We start from the raw sequence: 22,458 nt of genomic DNA on the forward strand, positions 1-22,458 counted from the left end.
ATTCCTGCTTAGATGGCAGAAAGTAAACAATGTAAATGCTGGTTAGAGATGGACTGACTGTCTTGGTCCAGAGACAAGCAAACCAGCCTAGTTATACTTTATTACAGGCATCTAATAGCAGTAGTAATTGACAAGGGGGAAACAATTTGAAATAACCAGGTGTTTCAAAACTGATTTAGTTATCCACATTAATTACAGAACTCACAGCACAGAGTAAGTGATTATGGCAATCTTCATTTTTTCAGGATTACAGGGTTTGCCGAATTGATTTGTATACGGAACCTGAAGGGTTAGGAATCGTGACTTCCTTTTTTGATGACACTGAAGAAACAGGGGTGTTTGGCACCACTCAGAAGACTTGTTCTATCAAAGTACACTGGGGCATGTAAGTGCGTAGTTTTCTATGAATGTGTACTGCTAGGAAAGCAATTTGTTTTAAACCATTGGTTATACATATCCATCAGACATGCAAGCAGGCCGTATTTATTCTAGTCTTGTATTTTGGTAGTATTTGTTGACAGTAGCGTTAGGACATCATTTTATTGGTTCACCCTTGGAGAGGCTGACCTCTTAAAATGTTTTGTTAGACACAGTTTTTCTCCTGCTCACATGTAGTAACCCTTGTATATTTGTAGCAAAGGAACAAGTTTGCCTCTCCTGCTCTTTTTCATTCAGGCAAAACTTGTTATAAGTGGGAGTGGGGGAATGAACTGTTAATGATAAGACCATGTTTCCTACTTGCTTTTCTCTAAACTTAAAATCATTGTACTAAAAGAAGAAAACTTTCAAGTTCTTGTGTTACAAAATAAGACTTAGTGTCATGTTCAGACTCTAGAAAGCATTCTTGTATTTCACAGTGCATTTTAATCAGTGTTTTTTGATGATGGACATATATGTTACGTCACCTGAAAATATCTAGCCGTCTGAATTAGGAGTGTAATGAATGTCATGAACTAAGCAAGCTGTTATGAGACCCAGACACTGTACCAGTGGTCGTTTTGATAACTTAATAAACAAACTTGTAAATCAGTACCAAAAATATGCCTTTAAGTGGTACAGGGAGGCTGTTTCAGAAAAAGTGAAAGTGGAACCAACGGTGTCTGGTCCTGCAGAACACTTTACAGGGTGTACAGACCTTGGTTATTACCTGTTGGCTATGTTGTGTTTGGTTACTTGCTGCAGATGATCTATTTATCTATCAATAATGATGATAGATAAACTAGATGATCTTAAGGTCTTTTCCAGTCCTATCTGTTCTATGATTCTACAAAACCTGCCCAACTAAAGACAAGTGTTAAATACCACTGCAGAGATGTATTCAAATACACCACATGATAGATGAGGTGTTTAGTTGATAGGCAAAAGGTATTTTATCTGATTAAATCTTTATACCTTAATTTGGTGAAAAATGAAGCACTCTGATATATAGGAAAAAGTTAAGATTTCCAAGTAGTTAGTTCTCTGACAGGAAGTTATTTCTGTTGAACTGCAAGCTTAATTCAAATTACATGTCTGCCAAGATATGTTATTTGGACGTTGATCATAACTTGACTTCATTTACCTTTCCGCTTTATTTGTCCCACACTTAAAAGCATTCTGTGAATACTGAAATTACAGAATTTTTGGAAAGGAAGCAGGGCCTGTCCACATTCCTTCAGTCCTTATTTTTCACCAGTGTGACAGTGTTTGTACACTAGATCTGTGTAAACTCTTAGTCTTAATTTCTCTCTGTTGCGTTTGGATCCTTTGAGGGAAGGCAGACTAGTACTTGCAGCTGGAGCAAAACAGGCAGCTGAAAATAATCTCTAACTGACATCTTCTCGGATGTCAGTTCACTGGTCCAGTGTAGAAGGACCTTCTGCCAGTTGCTTGCCAGGGAAATTCAGTAAATTGTTGCTGATTTTTTGCGTGTTGCTGGGTTTTTTCTTTCCATTAGTTTACAGGCATGGCATAGTTCACTGTATTGGCAGTTGAGGGAGGCTCTGATTCTGAGTCACCTTGCCATGTGGGTGTGGTTGTACCTTCTTAAAGTTTCCCAGTGTTCATTCTTAATTGTTGTTTACTAAAAGCTGCCAACAAAAATGAGTCAGTGCACCTTTATCTTCTGACTGTACTCTCTCCTTGGTCTTCATGTGTTTAAATTCTTGCAGTGAAGTTAGAATAATAGAATTGTGTAGGTTGGAAAAGACCTTTAAGATCATCCAGTCCAGCTGCTAACCCAGCACTGCCAAGTCCACCACTAAACCGTATCGCTAAGCACCACATCTACACGACTTCTAAATACCTCCAGCGATGGTGATTCCACCACTGCCCTGGGCAGCCTGTTCCAGTGCGTGACAACCTTTTTCAGTGAAGAAATATTTCCTACTATCCAATCTTGGCACAACTTGAGGCCATTTCCTCTAGTTCTATCAGTTCTTACTTGGGAGAAGAGACTTAACGTCCACCTCACTACAACCTCCTTTCCGGTAGTTGCAGAGAGCAATAAGGTCCCCCCGAGCATCCTTTTCTCCAGACTAAACAACCTCAGTTCCCGCAGCCACTCCTGTGAGGACTTGTGCTCTAGGCCCTTCACCAGCTTTGTTGCTTTTTGGACATGCTCCAGCAATTTAATGTCTTTCTTGTAGTGAGGGGCCCAGAACTGAACACAGTGTTAAAGGTGTGGCCTCACCAGTGCCCAGTACAGGGGGATGATCACTGCCCTGGCCCTACTGCCACGCTATTTCTGATACAGGCCAGGATGCTGTTGGCGTTCTTGGCTGCCTGGGCACAAGCCGGCTCATATTCAGCTGGCTGTTGACCAACACCCCCAGGTCCTTTTCTGCCGATCAGCTTTCCAGCCGCTCTGTCCAAGCCTGTAGCATTTCATGGGGTTGTTGTGACCCAGGTGCAGGACCCTGCGCTTCGTCTTGTTGAACCTCAAGCAGTTGGCCTCAGCCAATCAATCCAGCCTGCCCATATCCCTCTGCAGAGCCTTCCTACCCTCAACCAGATCAACACTTCCACCCAACTTGGTATTGTTTGCAAACTTAGCGAGGGTGCACTCGATCGCCTTGTCCAGATCATAGGTAAAGTTATTAAACACAACTGGCCCCAGTACTAAGCCCTGGTGAGCACCACTTGTGGCTGGTCATAAGTTGAGGATTTACTGAGCAGTGCAACTACAGGATATAAAATATATCAAACATTTACTGTAGGCAGCAATAAAACTAAAACTCCTTGTTCGTTTCTTGGAACAGTATGTTTGCAATGAAACTGGTACCAACTTGTGCTGGTTTACATCAGCTCGGAATCTGCCTTTTAAGCACAATAGAGTGATGGATTATTTTAACATCTTTCTGGTATCACCGCATTTATACATTACGATCCCTACATGATTAAAGGATTGGCTGCATAAAGTATTCCTATTTAGTATCTATTTTTTACCATGCTGCACTGCTGAGAGATCAGTAAATTTAGTTGCATAAGGATGGCAATGTATTTCATCCAGAGATCAGCAGTATGTTTGTTTCCAGTAAGTGATTACTGGCTAAGCTTTTATTGAAAAAGCTTTACAAGTACTGTTGTTGTTCCCGTCAGGAACTTTGAAAGTTACGTCTTTCTAAGCAGATTTATTAGCAGATACAAACCATGAGGAAGTAGATTGCTAAGAAATTGTCAGGTTTTTCTACGTATTACTAAATAACACAAGGTTAATAGAGGTCTTTCAAATTCTTGAAAATTGATTCTGCATATTTTAAAACTATTATAAAAACAATACAGAGTAACCTTGAAATTTCAGTCTAAAAATTGGGTTGCCTTCGGAGATAACAGGCAAATTCTTAACTGTGTTCATTATACTGATGTGGGGATTTTTTAGCCTGTTCAAATGAAGCACATGCATTATTGGTGGTTCCTGCACAGGCACAAAAGTTTGCCAGTATACCAGATTGTAGTTGACAATTTTGATGGTAAAGAAATAATGTTTTATTAAGGGTACAATAATGTCTTTCCTCCAGTAAGCATATATTCTTGTCTTTTACTGTCCAGAAATGTTCTGGGGATTTTATCTTTTGCTTTTCTCCACACCCTTTCCCCACCCACGCACATCCCTCTCTTTAGATGGCTAATTTATGAAGAACCTGGTTTCCAGGGAGTCCCTTTAGTGTTGGAGCCTGGTGAATACCCTAATTTAGCATTCTGGGAGAAGAAGGAAGCCTACATCAGGTCCATGAGGCCCTTGAAAATGGTAAAATACTGTTATTACTTGGAAGTTACGTGACCTATATTAGAAATAGTGTGTTAGAAATAGTGTGTTAAGGTAGCTAGAGTTTTCAAGACTCACAAAATAAAACTTTTATAGACTAAAAATGTTTGGTTTAAATTCTTGAACTTTCAACACTTGATTGCATCCATTTCTGCCTTTAATCTGCCTCATTATTTTCACTTGTGTTTTTCAAGGAAGGTTTCACTTTAATTCTGTAATTTTGTGAAGAGCTGATGCCTTATAGTTGCCTATAAGTTTAAGTAAGTATAGACAACTTATTTTCTTCTTTCTTTTATTTTTTAAACAGGGTGGTCGCAAAGTTGAATTCAGTGGAGAGCCAAAGGTAAAAGCCAGTATTTATTTGATTGTTTGAAGGTATTTTATACCACGTGAACATGTTGTTAGATAAATGCATCTTGACCATGTACCAACTACTGGTGTTTTAGTGCCTGGTCCTACTGGATGTGACCACACCATGAAACTGCAATTTCTGACAAATTTATGCATCCATAGCATACATATATGACAATATTAATAGTTATCTGGATAATGCAGGTGGGTAATGAACATTCAGACACTCAGGTAGCATCTCTAAGGCATCTTGAAGAGAATGGAAAGATCCCACTAATTAGTTTCGTAATCTTGCCTTCTCATTCTCTGTGCACAAAGAAACAGTCATCAGAATTTATCATGCTCTCTGCAACTTTTCTGTTACTTCATTTCTGATACAGGTAATCATTTATGAGAAGCCTTTCTTTGAAGGGAGACATGTGGAAATAGAATCGGAGATCTTTATGCTTGATGAAAAGGAATCAGAAGAGAAGACAAGACTTCAACTTAAATCAGTGGGATCTATGAAAGTACTGGGAGGAGTGTAAGTGTGGGAAAACACCAGCAATATTTCTCCTTCAGCTGAAGTGGTAACCTCATAGACTGGAAACTGCAGTGACAAATTCCCGTTTATTTTCTGTGTTTTCCTAGTTTTTGGGTTTAGATATATGCCTGAGTTAAATTTGCAAATCTGTATCTGTTTGATAATGACACGGAGCAGCAGTTGTTCATTTTCACACACAGACTCTGTTGTGATTGTTGTTTAGTTGGGTCGCTTATGAGAAGCCTGGATTTGAAGGCCATCAGTACTTGCTGGAAGAAGGAGCGTATCGGGATTGGACAGACTGGGGTGGCTATAATGAAGAGTTGCAGTCACTGCGACCAATTGTTGGTGTAAGTTCCAAGAACATGTAGTAGACATTTCCTGAGTGCACTGACATGTCATGTTGCATTTTCCTCATGATGCTTCTCTTTGTTTTAACAGGACTTCACAAGCTCCCATATGATAATGTACAGTGAAAAAGACTTTGGATCAAAGGGTGCCAATATAAGTGTGTTAGGAATTATTTCCAATTTGAAAGACACTGGATATGGGCTGAGGACACAGTCTATAAATGTGCTGAGTGGCGTGTAAGTGATATTTTTAATCACTGTTTAATTTTAAATGTGCTATTCTTTTTAGATTTTGATAGTATTTTCAGATGTTTTTCAGCACTTTGACTTCTAATGTCTGTGTGGTGTCTGTTCTGAGACATAACATTGTTTTTGCAGTGAATCCTATAGGTTAATAGTCTTTTAGCACCATGCCATTGTTTTGGTTTTGGTTTTTTTTTAAACACAGTGATTCCCAAAACTTGGCGTTGGTGTGGTCATTAACAACTCTTACCCTCTGCCACATGTGTTACCAGATGCAGTAGATAAGTTGATAGACTGCTGTTTGATTTGTTCAGTACATCAATCGTAGGTTGAGTTTCACAGCCTTGCAGACTGCATCAAAGTATTTTGGAAATAGAAACAAGCGTTAGCAGTCATGTCTCCAAATACACAAAATTACTTAAAGTGGTAGAACCAAGTGAATATGAGATGTACAGTCTCTCTCCGTGCCTGGTATGCAGGTGACTTGCTGAAAGCATACTCAGCCACACCCTCAATCTTTCTGTGTCTTTATCTGTGCGAAAGCTCTGCAAGTTTTGTCTAGCTAAAGATTGCAGAATCAAGCTCAGTGCACTCCAGATGAATGCTTTTGAGTTGTATATGAATATGGTGCAATAGCACGGGGTTTTTTTCTGCATGGTGACCTTTGAAGGCACTGTGGCCTTTTGTCTTCTGTAGTGTGCAAGGGAGATTCGTGAGAGAGAGTCACCTCTGATGACTGGAAAAACAAATTGTGGGTTGCTTATCATGCCCTCCGTGTAGTTGTTCTAGTAAATGTGTCTGTTGCAGCTAAGATAGGAATCGTACTTAGGTTTGAGTATTCTAGTAATTAAGAATGACTCTAATACTCTCATAGTAAAGGTGGCTAGAAGTCATTACAAACAAAAATTGTCCCAACAGAGCCTGTGATCTCACCTTGCAGTCAGTCAGATGTCATTTGTAGCAGTGAGCTCTTTAAAAATTTAGGTGTATTGTTTGTAACAGGTGACTAGCACTCAGCTTGTGTGACCCTTTGGTTTCCAAAGAGGTTGTCAGTGTTTGGGGGTTTTGTGGTGGTGGTGTTCTTAAATGCTATTGTATCAGAAAGGTTGAATGATTCATGTTAAGTCATGCTTGGTAATATGGTGCTTTATTTTAAGTCTTAAGCAACTGTTCAGGTACAGAATTTTTAAGTCTTTCCTTCCAAGAAATCAGTCACCAAGCAGTGAATAATCCATTGAGCAATTTCCTGAGTTGTTTAGACTGTAATGTAGATGATGTCATAGTGAACTGTGACAGATTGAGTAAAAGCTTGTCATAATATTTCAAGGGAACCTTTCTGGTATCATATTGATAATACCTCATTTAAAAAAAAAAATAGTCAATTTAAGAAGCCCTGAACCTTTCATAGCAATTTTTTAACTACAGGTATCTGGGGTATGCAGTCGTAGCAGACAGATAAAAGATGATCTGCATTTCCCCCAAAATTAATATAATTGCTTTGTAATTTAAAGGGTATGTCAGAGAAAATAAAGCCTGATACTGCAGTGCACAGAAACTGCTGAACAAGTTCTAAGCTAATTTGTATCTCTAAACTGTATGCTGAAGACAGCCCAGCTCTGCACTGGGGGAGTGAATATTCCATTTTGGGGTAATCGAGTACTAGTTCCATCAAAATTTTCAGCTATCGTGTTTCTGAAGAATGTTTCCAAGCAATATTTTCACCTCTTTGCTAAATCCACTGTAAAGAGACTTCCCCCCCCCAAAAATATCCTAAAATGATGAGGATTTACTTCTTTAAAAATGAGAGTTTTTTACTCTTGAGCATTCTTCAGAGACTGGCCAAGCATAAAATCCAGGATGTTTTATTCTTCTGCCATTGGGGCAGGAGAAAGCAATCCAGACTGCCTGAAAATAGGAGAGGCCTTTCTTCTTTTAAGTAGGGTTTGGTCTTTACATCCAAGTTGGCAGAATTTTAGGTGGCAGGAAATGGAAATATTTACTAGCAACAGGTAACACCCTTTACAAGTTTAAGCAAGTACTAAAATCAGCTGTTGTACAATTTCGATTTCCTGTCTGCCTAAAAACTCTTCAAGGTTACATTTAATAGTGATCAAAATCACAGGAGTGTTTGAAATGCGCCTTTTCTGTATCCGTAAACACACCAAACATTTGCCAAAAATACTGAAAAAGCCCCTGTCTTTTAGTTGATCCTTTCTGAACTTGGTGGAAGAACTTTTCCAGATTTGGGGTGTTCTTTTTTTGTTGGTGGCTTTTTTATGTAGGTGTTTGTTTTACTGTGGTCCTGTAATCAGGCTGGTTTTCCCCTAGTATTCAAGTAGTTAGTCCACAGTGCAGGTTTGGCTCCTTCTAGTGTACGTATGGATAGTGATACTAAGGAAATTACTAGGTGATGAGTAGTTCATATACAGGAGACAGAATGTAGTAAATTTAATCTAGATGTGCTTGGAAGGTAACATGGGTGAAACTAAGAAGACATGAGTTACAAGAACAAACCTCTGCTGGAGCTGAGGAAGGCAAGAACCCATGGGCAAGTACCCATGGGAGAAATCTCATACAAAGCTTCCACTTCCTCTATCTCTGAACTGATGTTCAAAAAACCTTTCAAGGAGTCTTGAAATTAAAATCTGCAGGTCCCTGGGGTACTAGGAGTCACAAGCACAAAGGGGTATGATAAAGAGCCTGTTTGCTTTCTTTACTATAAAGAATTTTACTACCTCATTCTCTCTGTTAATCATGCTACAAATCTGAAAGTGCCAGTTCACTTCCTGGCCTCTACGGTCTATTTGATTACCACGTATATGCCAATTTAAACTCATTGTCTCCGTGTAGTATTTAAGCTTTAAGGATAGTGGATTGTATTTCAGACCCGAAGGAGTGTTCTGTGCCTGAAAGGTTTCTTTTTACAACTATGCCATTTAGTTTAATGAAGGTGTTGTCATTTCTTCCTTAGCTGAGAGAGGTCCTTCTGGGACTTAGGTAATGTGTCCTATCTTGAAATGAGTCTAAGCAGTGCAAAAAGGGGGATTACCCCTTGCAGCTGATGTTAGAAAGAACATATGTGATGAGAAATGGGTAGTGTTTTAAAAGATGAAGTTAGGTAAAATGAATCCTGGCCTAACCATGAGCAAAGCTGATTTCTTTTTTGGCAAGCTGTCTGTGTTCTCTTCTTGGCTGTTCTTCTAGACCCTCTTTGGACGCATGCTTCCTAGACATTATGTGTGGAAGGTTTAGGGGAAAGACACTGTGTGTGTACTAGTGCCAAGAATACATAAATGATGCTTTTCTCTACATCTTTGGTTCCAGGGGCATGGATGTTGTAGAGAAGTGAAGGTCTCCAGCATCACCCTGCCAGCAGCATGGAATGAGGCTGTGTCTCAGGCTAAGACCATTTTTAGGGCTAGGGGTTTACAAAACCTTCTGTGCTAGCAGAACTTATTCTCTGTAGGGCAGGGTTGTTGTTGCCATGCTGCAGAGCAGTACTGTAGTTTTTGTGATGCCTGGCAGCTGGGATGTGACTCTTTTGCTCAGATACGGAGGTCATGTCTTGCTCTCCAGGCCTTTCTGTTAAGTCAGAAGTTGGATTAAGGCAGTGCTCATTCCTAGGAGCACTTGACGTTTGACAGGTTTAGCTGCTACTGAATTCAGCTGCCTGTCCTTGATGTTGTCGTTACTACTCTCAGCAGCTTGTGTGGGCTTCTGAATAAAGTAGAAAAGCACAAGTATTTTCACCAATAAGCCTTGGCACAAGAAACTGCATGGGCTGACTTGCTTATTTAGATCTCATGTGCGAGTGAGATACCTTGATTACTTCTGTATTCAGGTTTCTTTTTAGATGGGGGAAATGGAATTAACTGCAATTAAGAGATTCTTAGGAGGCACCTGGAATGTTTTGTCATTCACTTACTATCAGAAACACTTGTTTACGTAGATGTCAATCAGGTTTAACTGTCATGCACTGTAGTTGTACGTTGGCATTTGCGCATTGACAGTTCTAATGAACATCTGCTGAAGAAGCTGGCGAAGGAAACTTCATTTTCACAGCTTTTGGTATATGTGGCGTACAGGTATAGACACACCTGAGACATTTGACCTGTCTGCTCAATTTATTGTGCATACCGATGTCTCTTTGATTAATTACTATGAGGAGATTTTGAAATGTGCCTTGAAATATGTCTTAAGTAATTAGTGCATAACAAGTTAGAATAATTGATTGTATCTGAGGCAAACCAAGAGATGTGAATAGTGATAAAAGTGAATCACTGTATGAGTTTTTGCCATGGGCAACTAATACGAACTTCATACTCTTAGCACATACATGTTGATGCAGCTTTATTTCAATTTGAATTGATACTTTTTGTATGTGTACTTGTAGAAAAAACTGCAGCTTAATAAAATCCAGTTGCTTGACACATGTAGATCATTTTTTGGTGAATTTAGATGGTGAGGGTTATCCTCCACTGCAAATTACAGGTTCCATATCATTTTACTGCTTTATGATCCAATTTTTTTTGTTAGTGTTGAAACTCTGTAAGAAGACTGCATTGAAAGTGGGTTTTGGCATAACATAGCATACGCTTATTATGCAATGCTTTGGCTAAAACTGAAAGTGGGATGACTACGAGTAGAAGATTATAGTGTAGAACCAGGAACCAGCAAGATGTCCTGATGCCTGCATACACATGAATGAAACTCGGCTGTTACTGTGGCCAGTTCTAATACTGATACTCAAAAAGAAACAAACAAACAGAGAAAAGGATAAGTTTAAAAAAGAGCCAGAATATAATTATGGGAAAGTTTGAAAAGTCTAGTGGTGAAAGGCAACAGACAGAAGTTATGCAGGTTATCACAAAACCAAAGATAGTGCCGATGTGGGAATGCTTCCTCTGGGACTTCAGGATGGAGCCAGGGTTAGAAGAATGCTGTAATAGAAGGTTTATTGAATATATGAATAGCAAGACTACCTGATAGCAGATACTCGAGGCTAGAAACAAAACACTGCAGGGATAACTGACCATTGGAGAGAGATACATAGTGATTTGGTTGTTTTTCCAGTATTTCACATGTGTATCTCAAAAGTTCAGTGTCTTTCAAAAAGGTGTATTCTAACTGGGACAGAAGTTATGGACTTGATGCAGAATTCCGAGTGGCCTGTGTCAGGCATGAGATGTGACTGCCTAGTTATAATAATAGCTTCGAATTCAAATACATTAATTTGGTCAAATTTGTGATGGATTTAATGCTTAACTTTCAGGGATGTTCTTCCTGCCTGTTATCTGTGACTCCTGGCAGGGAACTGCCTGCTCTCATTAGCATACATGCCTGTTGCAGCTCAGCTCTCTGTTGAGATGGATGTTTGCTTGAACACAGCTGAACTGGCAACATTAAAAATCAGTATTCCTATCTTTACTGCACAGATGACTCTGAAAATTAGTTTTATCTGAAAAATTGTATTCTGTTTTTCTAGAGAAGATCTTGAGCCAGCTAAAATAACAGAATTGTGAAACATCTCAGAATATTCTTATGGGAGCCCGCTTTTAGGAAATCTGGCAGATGGTGTATTTGAATTTGTGGTCTGCTTTTAGCTAATTCACTCAGATTCATATTGACATAGGGTATAAAGAAGTGAAATTTGCATGGGTTTTGGAGTATCATACACTTGTTCGTTTAGGGTTTTAATAAAATCACAGTTGGCACTTGAGGGGAGAATTGTTTTATTTGTTCATACATTAAGACAATAATGAATATACACCCCTGTATTTTGGGGAAGTACTGTGACTTCTACCCATCACCCTCTTCTGTCTCTCTTAGGTGGGTGGCTTATGAGAATCCTGAGTTCACAGGGGAGCAGTATATACTGGCTAAAGGGCTATATCCCAGCACTGAGGCATGGGGGGGAAAGAATTGCAAGATATCTTCAGTTCAACCCATCATTATGGTAAGGAATTCATTTTATACTTGTTTTGCAAGTTTCTCTGAAGTGTTTGGAGCTATACTTCCTCCATCAAATTCAGTTTATTTACATTCTTTAAACAATAATAGTAAACTTTTGTATGTTCGTTATTTTATTACTGTTTAAAATTTTTTTTTTTCTTTTCCTACTCCAAACATCTGCAGGATATTGCTGGAAGTGAAAGGGGTAAAGTCAAGGTATGATACTTCTTCAAGGTCATGAAATGTACTGTGTAGGTCTGTAACATACATAAAGAAATGTCTAGTGTAACACCCAGCTATTTGCATAGATGGTTGACTAGTCAAACAAAGTAAGAACTGCAGGTGAAGGCAGGCAGCTTTCCAAACTTCTGAAGTAAGGCACATTAAGGCCCAAGGAAGATGGGATTTAATACACAGCTGCCATCAGAACTTCCTAAGGGCACAGGCTATGTTTTGGGTCAGCAAGTAAGCTGTTTTGGTATATTAGTGATGGTTTTGAGGGGCTGGAGCTCTCAGCTGTCTATGCAGATGCATGTAGTTGCTGAGGCAAGGACTCTGTAAGTTAGATGTTGTTTGTGGTACTGTTGTGACTTTTAAACCCTTTTGGATCTAGTTCTTTGATTAACAGTTCTGCTAATGGTGGTTGCACTATACGGGAATCTTGTTCACTCTTAAATACTGCTGAGTTACACTTAAAAGTTAATGCCATCTTTGTCAATAGGTAAGAGAAGGAAGTGACAGGGAGAATTTGTCTGTTCAGTGAGTTAACATATTTTTATGTTGGACCGTGTCCTATGTGCAAGTACTAATACATATTTTTGACAGTGAGGCTAATGGACATCTTTTTTCATATTTTGATAATTCTGAACCTTTTCATGTTTGTCCCTGCACAAAGGTGCTTTTATTTTCAGTTCTGTCAAAATAGTGAGTATTTCATGGGATTAAGAACTAGGGAGAAAAGTCTTATCTGTTCCATTTTGAATTCTTGATTAGTAGCATGCCTCACTGAAATCTCCTGCATAGTGATAATGTATAAACTACAGGGAATAAAAATCTCAAGGCTGCTTATGTTCAGCTATGTGCATGAAAAATTATTTGCATCTGTGTATTATGTGTCTATTAAGACTTTATCCTAAGGAAACAAAGAAGTAATGGCTTGCAGCCAACAGACTGCATCTCTTGTCAGCATGTTCCTCTTTGGAGAACGCTGTGCATGCCCACACTCGTATCTCTGTTAAGGGTGAATAAAGCTGGTTGGCATGTGATAATATGAATGACTTCTGTGTGATCAGGGTTAATTATCCTCTAACTAAATTAGCAGGTTTGCTGCTTAGAATTTTTTTTTTCTTTTTTAACAAGGACAAAAGACTCTGGGTGACGTATCTTCTCTTCTCCCCCGAGCAGAGAAAGAATGACTGACGTGACTGTATAGCCATAACAGGCACATAAAGCCCATCTACCCTGGGAATATTTACCATGCCTCTTGGCGTGCTGTTCAAGTGCTTTGCCAAGATTATGCCCCATTTATGTTGAGAGACAGACAGTTTTCATTTAGTGGGAAGAGTATGTATTTTGGAGGTTAAATGGATTAATAACATAAACCAAAATTGTTTATGGCCCTTTAATAAAGATGTGCCTGTTCTGGCCATTCTGTGGGAATTTAAAAATCTTCCCCATCAGATAGTCCAGGAAACTATCTTTATTAGTGTTATTTCAATTACTTTGTATGTTACTGAGTGATACACAGCCAGAAGTAACTTTTGGTATTGTTGCCTTGCTGTCTTGAACAAGGATTGCAACACTGAAGAGGTAACAAAAAATACATGGAGCTGAGGAACTCTCAGTGATTTAACTAGGTTTTAATCTAATTGTAAAAGTAATGGTAGAGGTGTGTTACTGAAGATTGAATAATTAATTGTTTTAAAATATGTTTATAACTTTTTAAAGGTCCAGTTATTTTCAGAGCCTGAATTCAAGGGTAACTGCCAAATACTTGAAAAAAATACAAGATGTATTGATTCATTTGCTGTGAAGTCTTCAAAAATACTAGATGGCAGGTAAGTTATGTTGAATGAATATTGCAAAATCCATAAAATGGCAGAAGTTTTAAAAAAGCAGCCAGCTTTCTAACACCTGAAGTGGTTTCACATATGGGGACTTACAGAGAAAAATGCTTTGCAGTTTACACATCAGTCTTCAGCTTGTCAGGACAAAACATTGTAAATAATCTTTCTGTCAGTAACTCTTGCTAAAGACTGAGAAATACTAGCATCGTTTTAACTTGCACAGAATTCTTAAGAGGCCATTTTTTTCTCCTTCTTTCTACAGCTGCATTGTATATGACCAGGAAGAGTTCTCTGGTAACCAGTATGTGTTAGAAGAAGGAATCTATCCTGATCTAACGGCAATGGGTTGTTCACCCCAAGCAGTTCTAAAATCTTTACAGATTATAAACATTGTAAGTAAAGCTATTAAAAATATTGTAAAGATTGGTACACTGATGACTCTGACCTCCCCATTTTTTTCAACGGTAAAAATGTGAGGGACACACTGACAACAGGAGTATTCTTATTTTTTTATTTTTTATATGTAGTGGCATTTAAATGCAGTCAAGGTTTTTTTGGTTTTTTTTTTTGACCTCTGTGCAGTTTTTTTGAAGGAGGGGACATCCCAAAAGCAGCTGCCTGGGATTCTTGGTAAAAAGAGTCAAGGATGTGTCAGATAGGCACTTAATTTCCCAATAGGAGAGACCACTTAGAGTGGGTTGAGAAATGTCAGTAGGACAGTGCGAAGAAATCTGTGTACTGCAGACCTTGTTTTTTACGCCTATTAAAAAAGCAGACTTAACTAAGCAACTTTGCATGAAATACATGTAATTATAAAACATTATTGCTATAATCAGGGAAATGCAGTTTGAGTTAATCGTGAAATAATGTACCCTTCTAGATAAAGTGAAGCAACACCTGATGCCATTTGACAAAATCAGAGAGTGGTGTTACGTGTGGTGGATACAAACTAAACAACATTTACATGTTTTGTAACTCATCAATGGCAAGGAATGAGTTTGCTCAAGCCTATAAACAATCATTATGATTGGTTCTGATGGAATCTTCAAGTATCTTTTAAGATGAAAGTAATTCCTAGCAAAATGGGGTCAAGAATCCAGTAACTTATGGCAATAAGAAGAGATGGTACTCATTTAAAAAAGGAGGAGTACACTATTGACTCTCTTCTTTGAATTTGGCAACTTCACTGCACTCCACTGTAATTTTGGTAACTCGTCAGTGATGTAGCAGTTGACAAAGGAGAACTAAAATGTGTCATCCTCTTTCATGTGTCTGAAGCATTTTGATGTACAGTGTAAACAAACATCAGCAGCAAGTATGTCTGACTTCTGAAAACTGGCTATCCAGTAGACAAGTCCTGTTAAAACCAATAGAAGTGTTTCTAGTCAACTTTGGTGGATGATCACCATGAACTAAAATAGGCTCTTCAGTACATGTCAGTGTCTAGTTCTTGGGTCTAAAAATGCTTTTTTCTAGCTGGAATGATTAACTTACTTTTGGAAGATGCGTTATTTGTGACATAGACTGTTGTGTTAAACCAGCCAAATATCAGTTTTGTGCCTCTTAAAGTTCTTATAATTTCTGAAACTTGTTCTAGCCTTACAATTTATTGCACTTCAGACAGTAGCACAGAGGTGCATCTGTTTGCCAGTCACATGTTGCTGCTTCCTTCTTCAGAGGCTCCCTGCCTGCAAAGAAGAGGAAAATGAGTTGCTTTGCTCAGCAGTTTATTAGCAAACCAGAATACAGAGAATAAGAAGTTAGGTGGAAATGATTTATGATTTTACAAAAGCTTGAAACTTGTTAGATAGTGGTGTCACCTGTCAGATTTACTCTGGGACTGGTTTTGACAGTGCAGATTTTAATTCCTCCCCACCATCTGCTGCTCCCATAATTTTCCTCATGTTTTTTCTGTGACATTTCTGTACAAGAAGCACCTTTGCTATTTTAGTATGTCTAAAATACTAAATATTAGTATTTTAGCATTACTATACTAATCTAGTTTAACTCCCTCTTTCAGGGATTGATTTCGAAGGGACCATGAAAAAAGAAAATGAAAGGGATATTCAGTGAACTTGGAAGCAAAAGCTAAAAGGGCTTTTATTAATAAGTTCAAGGTTTTTGTGTTTTTATACCACCATATCTTTGCATGTTTGCGCTTGCTTTGCATAGTTCACATGATTGTGCTGCAGATAGAGAATAGCATTTTTCCTTCTTGAATTTGCTACATGTTCATTTTCCTGAACAGACTGTAAAAACAACTGTGAATGTGGTTTATGCTTGAACATTCATGCTGAAAATACTTCTTCTTTAATGAGCAGCTCTGTGAAATAACTAAGTGTACATATACAGGAGCACCAGATTCTCACAGTATAGTACATGGGAAGTACTGAAAGAAAACTTGTGAGCAGATGTTGCACTTGTTTCAGTGCGTAACGTTTTATGTAACAGTGTTGCTGCTGAATCTAAACAATGCCCAGAGTGGAAGGTGTGGCAGAAAATTGGAGGATTTCCTTTGCTCTCTGTGTGTTTTCTTTGTAAGTAGATTATTTCTCAAGCATTGCACATGGCTCACGGGCTACTGCCTGACCAGTTAGTTCCATGTCTTGGAGCACAGGTGCAGGTCAGTAAAAGGGCTGAGGGGTAGATACCAGAACATCATCATGGTGTAACTGTTCCTGTTGGGCTTTTGACCCATGATGACGCGTGATGGTCTAACTGGTGTTTACCTTTCATGGTGGGGATGAGTGTACTCTGATTTTTTTGGAGTAAGCTGAAAAGCCTCTCCTGGCATCTCCTGCAGCCTAGCAGCGTGTGTGTGATCAAGAAGCGTAGCTCAGCTGCTGTGCAATAACCTGGACTGTGGCAGAGCTAATGCTGTTGCTCATGCAACGTTGTCATTTGGGCCTTTAAGCATCTAAAGGAAGATTAAAGGGAAATTTAAGCACTGTCTAGAAATAGGTTGACATGAGGTCTTGCCTAACAAAGTCACATGGAAGCATGGTTATCTGCTGCCATGCGTGTACAGAGCCACCTCTGCCTTGGAGGGCCTATTTCCATGCCTGGGGCCAGATAGGAGTCTGTCGAGACTTTGCATCATGTCGGGCGTTCCTGATCCAGTTGGTGTGTTTCAAGTATTCCGAACACATTCAAGCAGGAAGGAGCAATCCTGGCTATGATGGTTGTTTTACGCAGTCATTGCTGGAACACTTGCAAGAAAGGGAGTGGCAGGGTCATTTCTATCTATGAGCATAAACTCTAACGCCAGGACCCTCAGGCTTAATTGACTTTGTCCCAAGGGATTTCAGACTCTTGCCTTTCAGCTTCCAGAGAAAGGCCTTAATTGTGAGAGGTTATTTCCAGTCCACTACAGATAACCTTGCTACACAAAAAAGAGTCCAAGGTTTGTTATCCAGAAGACATTTAAGATGGATTCAGCAACGCAGGAAGCTTTACGTGGGCAGAATCCCTTTGACGTCAGAAACATTTGGACAGTGAGGGAGAAAAATCATCTTTGGAGGATTCAGATGTTACAGTTTTTGCTTGTCATGAATTTAACCTTGGAAGTGTGAATCTTGAAGCTTTTGTCTTATCAGAGATTAATATTGCCATAACCAGCTATAAGAGTTAAAAATGAGAGCAGTAAGTCATAAGCAGTGCTGATAAGGCTGTCATCATCTGAAGCTGTAGAAATCAATATTATTTGACTGTATGTTCAGGACTGAAGATGAAAATTGCTTCAGTGACTAGGCTTTAGTGCAATGGAAGAGGGATAGGGCATTAATGAAAATATATTTTAAAACATACTTAGGATACTATGCAGAATCAAAACCAGAGAAATTTATGTGTGCCTTAAGGAAGTTTTATGTTCCATGTAAGGAGATCGCTTGTGTGTTCTGTGTAAGGGCTTTTTGTTACTTCTTTTTATTTCTTGTAAGTAACCTGTGCAGAGCAAAAACATACATAAGGTCTTTGACTTTAGACAGTCAAGAAGAAGCCTCTGAAATAAAAGGGCTGTGTGGAGTAGTGGTACTCACAGTCACCATCTGCAATTCTAACATCTTATAAAAGTGCTTATCTTACTTTTGCAGGAGTTATCTGAGCCATGCATAGCTCTTTTTGAAAAGGTGGGTTTCCAAGGAAAGAAAATCAAATTCAGTACAGAAATCTTAAATCTCCAGTTTCTGGGATACAATCCTCGAGTAGCTTCAGTTCAAGTCCTTGGCGGCATGTAAGTTTAAAATCACTTTCTGATTCTTTGGAATGATGTATTTACTCAACTGAAAAGTTAAAGGTGTTACAAACCAAGGAGTATAAAATTTGAGTATCATAATGTGTGGACTGCTTTAATGCAGTGTCTTCTTAAAGAACTTTCTCGCATCCCATTTCAAGAACGTGTTATCACCGACTGGTGTGCTGTGCTAGAAGTTGAAATGAATTTAAATAAAGCTCACAAGGAAGCTGGTGACTTCTCTTATGCTGTATTGTAAAAGCCAGCTTGCACAGCATCCTTAAAGCCAACTTCTGTGCTCCTGGTTTAGGTCTCAATCATAACAAAAAAAAAATAAAATTCCCTCTGATCTGTGTCATAAATTCAAAGTATTTTAGTATGTCTTCACATTCATCCTTTTACATCAATGTTATGGACACAGTGGTACAATCAGATCATGATCTGGCCCCTTTTGGCACTAGTAGTAATCCCTTTTAATTCAGAACCTGGGTCAGCCTCTGTTGTCAATCGAGCAGTTAAATTTGTTAGCTGTTTTTAAGCAGTTGTGTTCTCTAAACTTACTTTTGAAGATCACGTAAAAAAAGTAGGCTGTGATGAAGTTTAAAAACTGTCTGGAAGCATTTTGAAAATTACTGTGCTGTCTTCTTTGAGTGTTCCAACAGAGCTGTTAAATTTCTCTTTTCATGTTTTTTCCTGGTAACCTCTAGCTCCAAGATAACCTGCAACAGTTGTTTTATTTAGTTTTTTTCTAACTTGAAGAATGTGACTTTTGTTTTGGGGGTTTTTTGTTTTTTGGGGTTTTTTGTGTGGTTAGTTGGTTGTTTTTTTTTTTTAAATGATAAATCCATGTTACTGTTGCTTTGCATTTAAATGTGCTCTTCTGAAGAGATAAATTTCAAGGTGTGTGCTAGAGAGACTCTGCGGATAGCTTAAGGCTGCCCTCAAGTGGATAGCTAGTACCAGATCCGTAGAAAAATCGTTTTCCCCATCTGGATAAGCTGGTTGAAGGGTTTCTTTAGCACACTGAACTGAAGTTTGAAACACAAGGGTCATAGGAAAAGGCACCTGCTCAGTACTCTCAAGTCTACTGAGATTTCATATCTTTCACCATAACCACAATATAGTTGTTTCTCACTTCTAATAACATGAAATAACATGAGGTCAAACATCGTGACTTCTTTGCCAAGAACACAGTTATCACTATTCCAGGTAATGGAGTCATGAATTGTGTATGTTTTCTGTCCAGTGACATGTTGATTTTTCTGGTTGGTCACTGGAATGATAAGAAAATTCTGATTTCATTATAGCAGTGTCAGATGCTGAAACGTGTCAAAATACATGTTTTAGAGTGTGCTTGCCCCTGGTGCCTCCCTTATTGAGGGGATTTTCGTCTTCTCTTCCTTTGCTAAGAGACATTTGTTTCTAAATCTTCTAATTTCACACCAGAGGATAGACGTGTATTAGGCTGTGAAAAAGCACCAATATTAAGGTGTGTGTTCTGGATATGGACATACAGCTATTGGACAGTCCCAGCAAATCAGTGTGAGAAAACTCAACATATTGCACTGTATTGCAGCCTGTTTCAAAGTCTAGTTGTAATTCACTGCCTGTGCCAATAGTAGAGAAGCAGAAGTCAGGTTCTGACAGGTTGCTCTCAGTGTGATTGTAACCATGGTTGGATGAGTTTGTGTTTAGCTAGGAAATGCTAAAAAAATTTTTCTATATGCTTTTTTCTTTGTCTGTCTCATGTCCCCTCCCCTACAATATTTGGAAAGAAGAAAGGTGTTCTGAAATAAAACCTCTTATCAGAATGCCCTAGAGAATTTCACCCTGTTGCAGTTACAGTATTTGCTTGTTGCAGTCTGCATCCCTAATAGCTCTTTCCCATGTGGGTCAGGCCTGTCCAAATTAAGACACGCACAACTACTGGTTCTGCACATGCAGCAATATAGCATATACAGCATGTGTAGCATATACATACATGTTCCTTGAGGAGTCACAGTACCTCCTGAAAATAGGTGATATTTAAAAGTTGGGTTCCCCCTTTTAGGCAAGAAAAAGCCTTGTTTTGTTCAGCTTGTATTTTTTAAATAACAGGACTGTAAAATGTGGACTCCAGTGTACTCATCTTAATGCAGTTGATTTAAACGAGGACATGATTTTATTATTTTTGAAGACCTATTAAAAAGGTCATTGGCTTTCCAAAGCTGAACACTACTACTTTGTGGGACAGATTTCTATAAACCCATTTATTGATTTCAAGGCAGGATTTAGCTGTAAAAGCATTCTGTATTTTTATTTTTTTTTTTTTTTTTTGCCTTATAGATGGATAATTTATGAGCACAGTAATTACAGGGGGCGTCAGATGTTGTTATCACCAAATGAAATTCCAGATTGGTATAAAGTGAGTGGCTATTGTCAGATAGGTTCTCTGAGACCTTTACTGCAGGTGAGTAGGCTCTGAGATTGTCAAATACTAATTTATATTTTGTAATGGGGTTAGGGGAATATTATACAGCTGAAAGCAGTGTTACAGTCTTGATGCGTGTTACAAGATTCAGCAATAGCAGTTGTGTAAAGAAATTGCTCTACAGTTTTGCTTGTAATAAAAGCTGTTTGATTATGCTGCATGGCTTTTCAATTCTGCAATTCTGCTACTTTAACTGTTCATTAAGCGTACTTTAAACCAAAGTATGGAAGACAGCATGTAAGGATTGGCTAAATTATTTTAACAAATAATGACTATAACTACTAGATATAAATTACTTTGGTTTATAAGTAGCACCCAGACTTGCTACTGGCTTTATCTGCATTATTTTTGGAACAACAAGAAAATCGGTCAACAAAATTGGATACCTTAATTAGTAGTGATTTTTGTGTTGATTTAGGGAGGAGGGCCCTTCTCTGCTTGTTACTTGGCAGAATAATTTGCAAATCTAATGCAAAACTTGTTCTTGTGGCATCCTTTTCATTTTGTTCTCTAAGTGAGGACCATGTGATTTGGTCCTGTGCTGCAGCAATCCTGTAAGCTTTAGCATTTGAGGTTCTTGCCGAGCTGTATTTTATTGAGGAAACAACTTTTTCTCATTCACAGATTACTTGTACCTGTAACCAAATGTATTTGCTTGCTGTCAGTGTTGTCTTTGTATAGCCTTAAGCAGGGTTAGGAATAATGCATTTTGGCTGCCCTGGCTGAGAGCTTGTCTAAACAGAAATGTTAATGTGTAACAAGACGCAGCATGAACGCAGTGTAATACTTGCTGCCAGTGAAATAAGCAGCATTGCACAAGTGCACCCTTAATGAAAACTAAAAGCATCAATACAAGAAGTTAGCAGAGAGCAGTTAGTGCTGCTCTGAATTAAAAATTCTTAGCTTTCCACTGCATGCTGATCTTGGTGCATAGGAAGGCCTAAAACTCTCCATGCAGAATTACAGGTTCTCAAAGCTTGGCTTATTCTAGACACCTGTGGACTTTGGAATTAAATTCTAGAATAGAAAAGTTAAGGTTTCTAAAAGGAGGAGGGACATGTGGGGTTCACCGAACAATAATTGTTCTGAAGTTAACCAGAGAAGGATGTGTTTTGCACTGAAACAGTGGTTGAAGAGTTCTGTTGTTTTCTGCAGAAACGTGTGTACTTCAGGCTTCGAAACAAAGAAACAGGAAAATTCATGTCAACTGATGGAAATTTAGACAATCTGAATCTTCTCAGAATACAGGTTGCAGAAGATACAGACTCAGATGATCAAATCTGGGTTTATCAGGATGGATTCATAAGGTGCCAGGTAAGGTTCAAGTTCAGACTGAATTTTCTCTTCCTCTTTTCCAGTAAGGGTTTCTGGATTCAGTTCCTATTTTATCATCTTAATTTATTGTATTTCTGTTTCAGCTGTAACATAATCTTTTTGTAAAGGGTTGGTTTTGTTTTGTTTGGTTGGGCTTTTTTTTTAAATTGAACTCTGGCTGTGTCAGGTGATAAAAACTAGTTGTATGATACCTTTTTTGATGTAAGTGAAATTTTGAGAGATTTTAGTTACAATGTACTTTTCCGCTGAAGAATAGTAGCATCATAAGTACCAGCCTCATCAATACCAGAAGATCATTGTCTAGCTTTCCATGAGCTCCTTTCACGTTTCTGCCCGCTTTCTCACAGTGAAAATATCACAAAAGTGTATGAGCAGGGGAGACCCTTTAAAATGCAGACCCTTATTGATAATATTTTGAACTATGCATAGCTTGTGGTAGGTTTATTAGTGTAATGTAGGTTTTATCCTCTTCTGCTTAAAGATGCAATACTATTCTTCTGGGTTTGGGGGGGAGGGGTTTGTGTCCGGTTATCCCTGTATTTGTCAAATTCATTGCTTTCCATTCCTCTGTACAAGTTTCCAAATGAAGTCCTACTTTTCTCACAGTCCATAAAACTAATCATGTGTGAATTGTCATTGAGGTGAGCAGAGGTATGTGCAGTTCATAATGTCTAAACATGAACAGTCTTAG

At 38.5% G+C, this 22,458-nt stretch overlaps 1 protein-coding gene across 1 annotated transcript in view; it reads left to right on the forward strand.

The window, feature by feature from the left end:
* LOC104410218 (absent in melanoma 1 protein-like) overlaps positions 1-22,458 on the forward strand; it is a 41,833-nt gene that overhangs the window by 13,851 nt on the left and 5,524 nt on the right. Inside the window, 13 exon segments of the mRNA XM_010020318.1 lie at positions 246-385; positions 4,102-4,228; positions 4,554-4,589; positions 4,978-5,120; positions 5,344-5,470; positions 5,562-5,707; positions 11,543-11,669; positions 11,849-11,881; positions 13,613-13,722; positions 13,994-14,123; positions 17,823-17,962; positions 20,288-20,411; positions 21,588-21,746. Coding sequence (XP_010018620.1) covers positions 246-385; positions 4,102-4,228; positions 4,554-4,589; positions 4,978-5,120; positions 5,344-5,470; positions 5,562-5,707; positions 11,543-11,669; positions 11,849-11,881; positions 13,613-13,722; positions 13,994-14,123; positions 17,823-17,962; positions 20,288-20,411; positions 21,588-21,746 — 1,542 coding nt within the window.

Source organism: Nestor notabilis, unplaced genomic scaffold (genome assembly GCF_000696875.1).
Source record: "Nestor notabilis isolate BGI_N333 unplaced genomic scaffold, ASM69687v1 scaffold3528, whole genome shotgun sequence".
NCBI classification, from domain to species: domain Eukaryota; kingdom Metazoa; phylum Chordata; class Aves; order Psittaciformes; family Psittacidae; genus Nestor; species Nestor notabilis.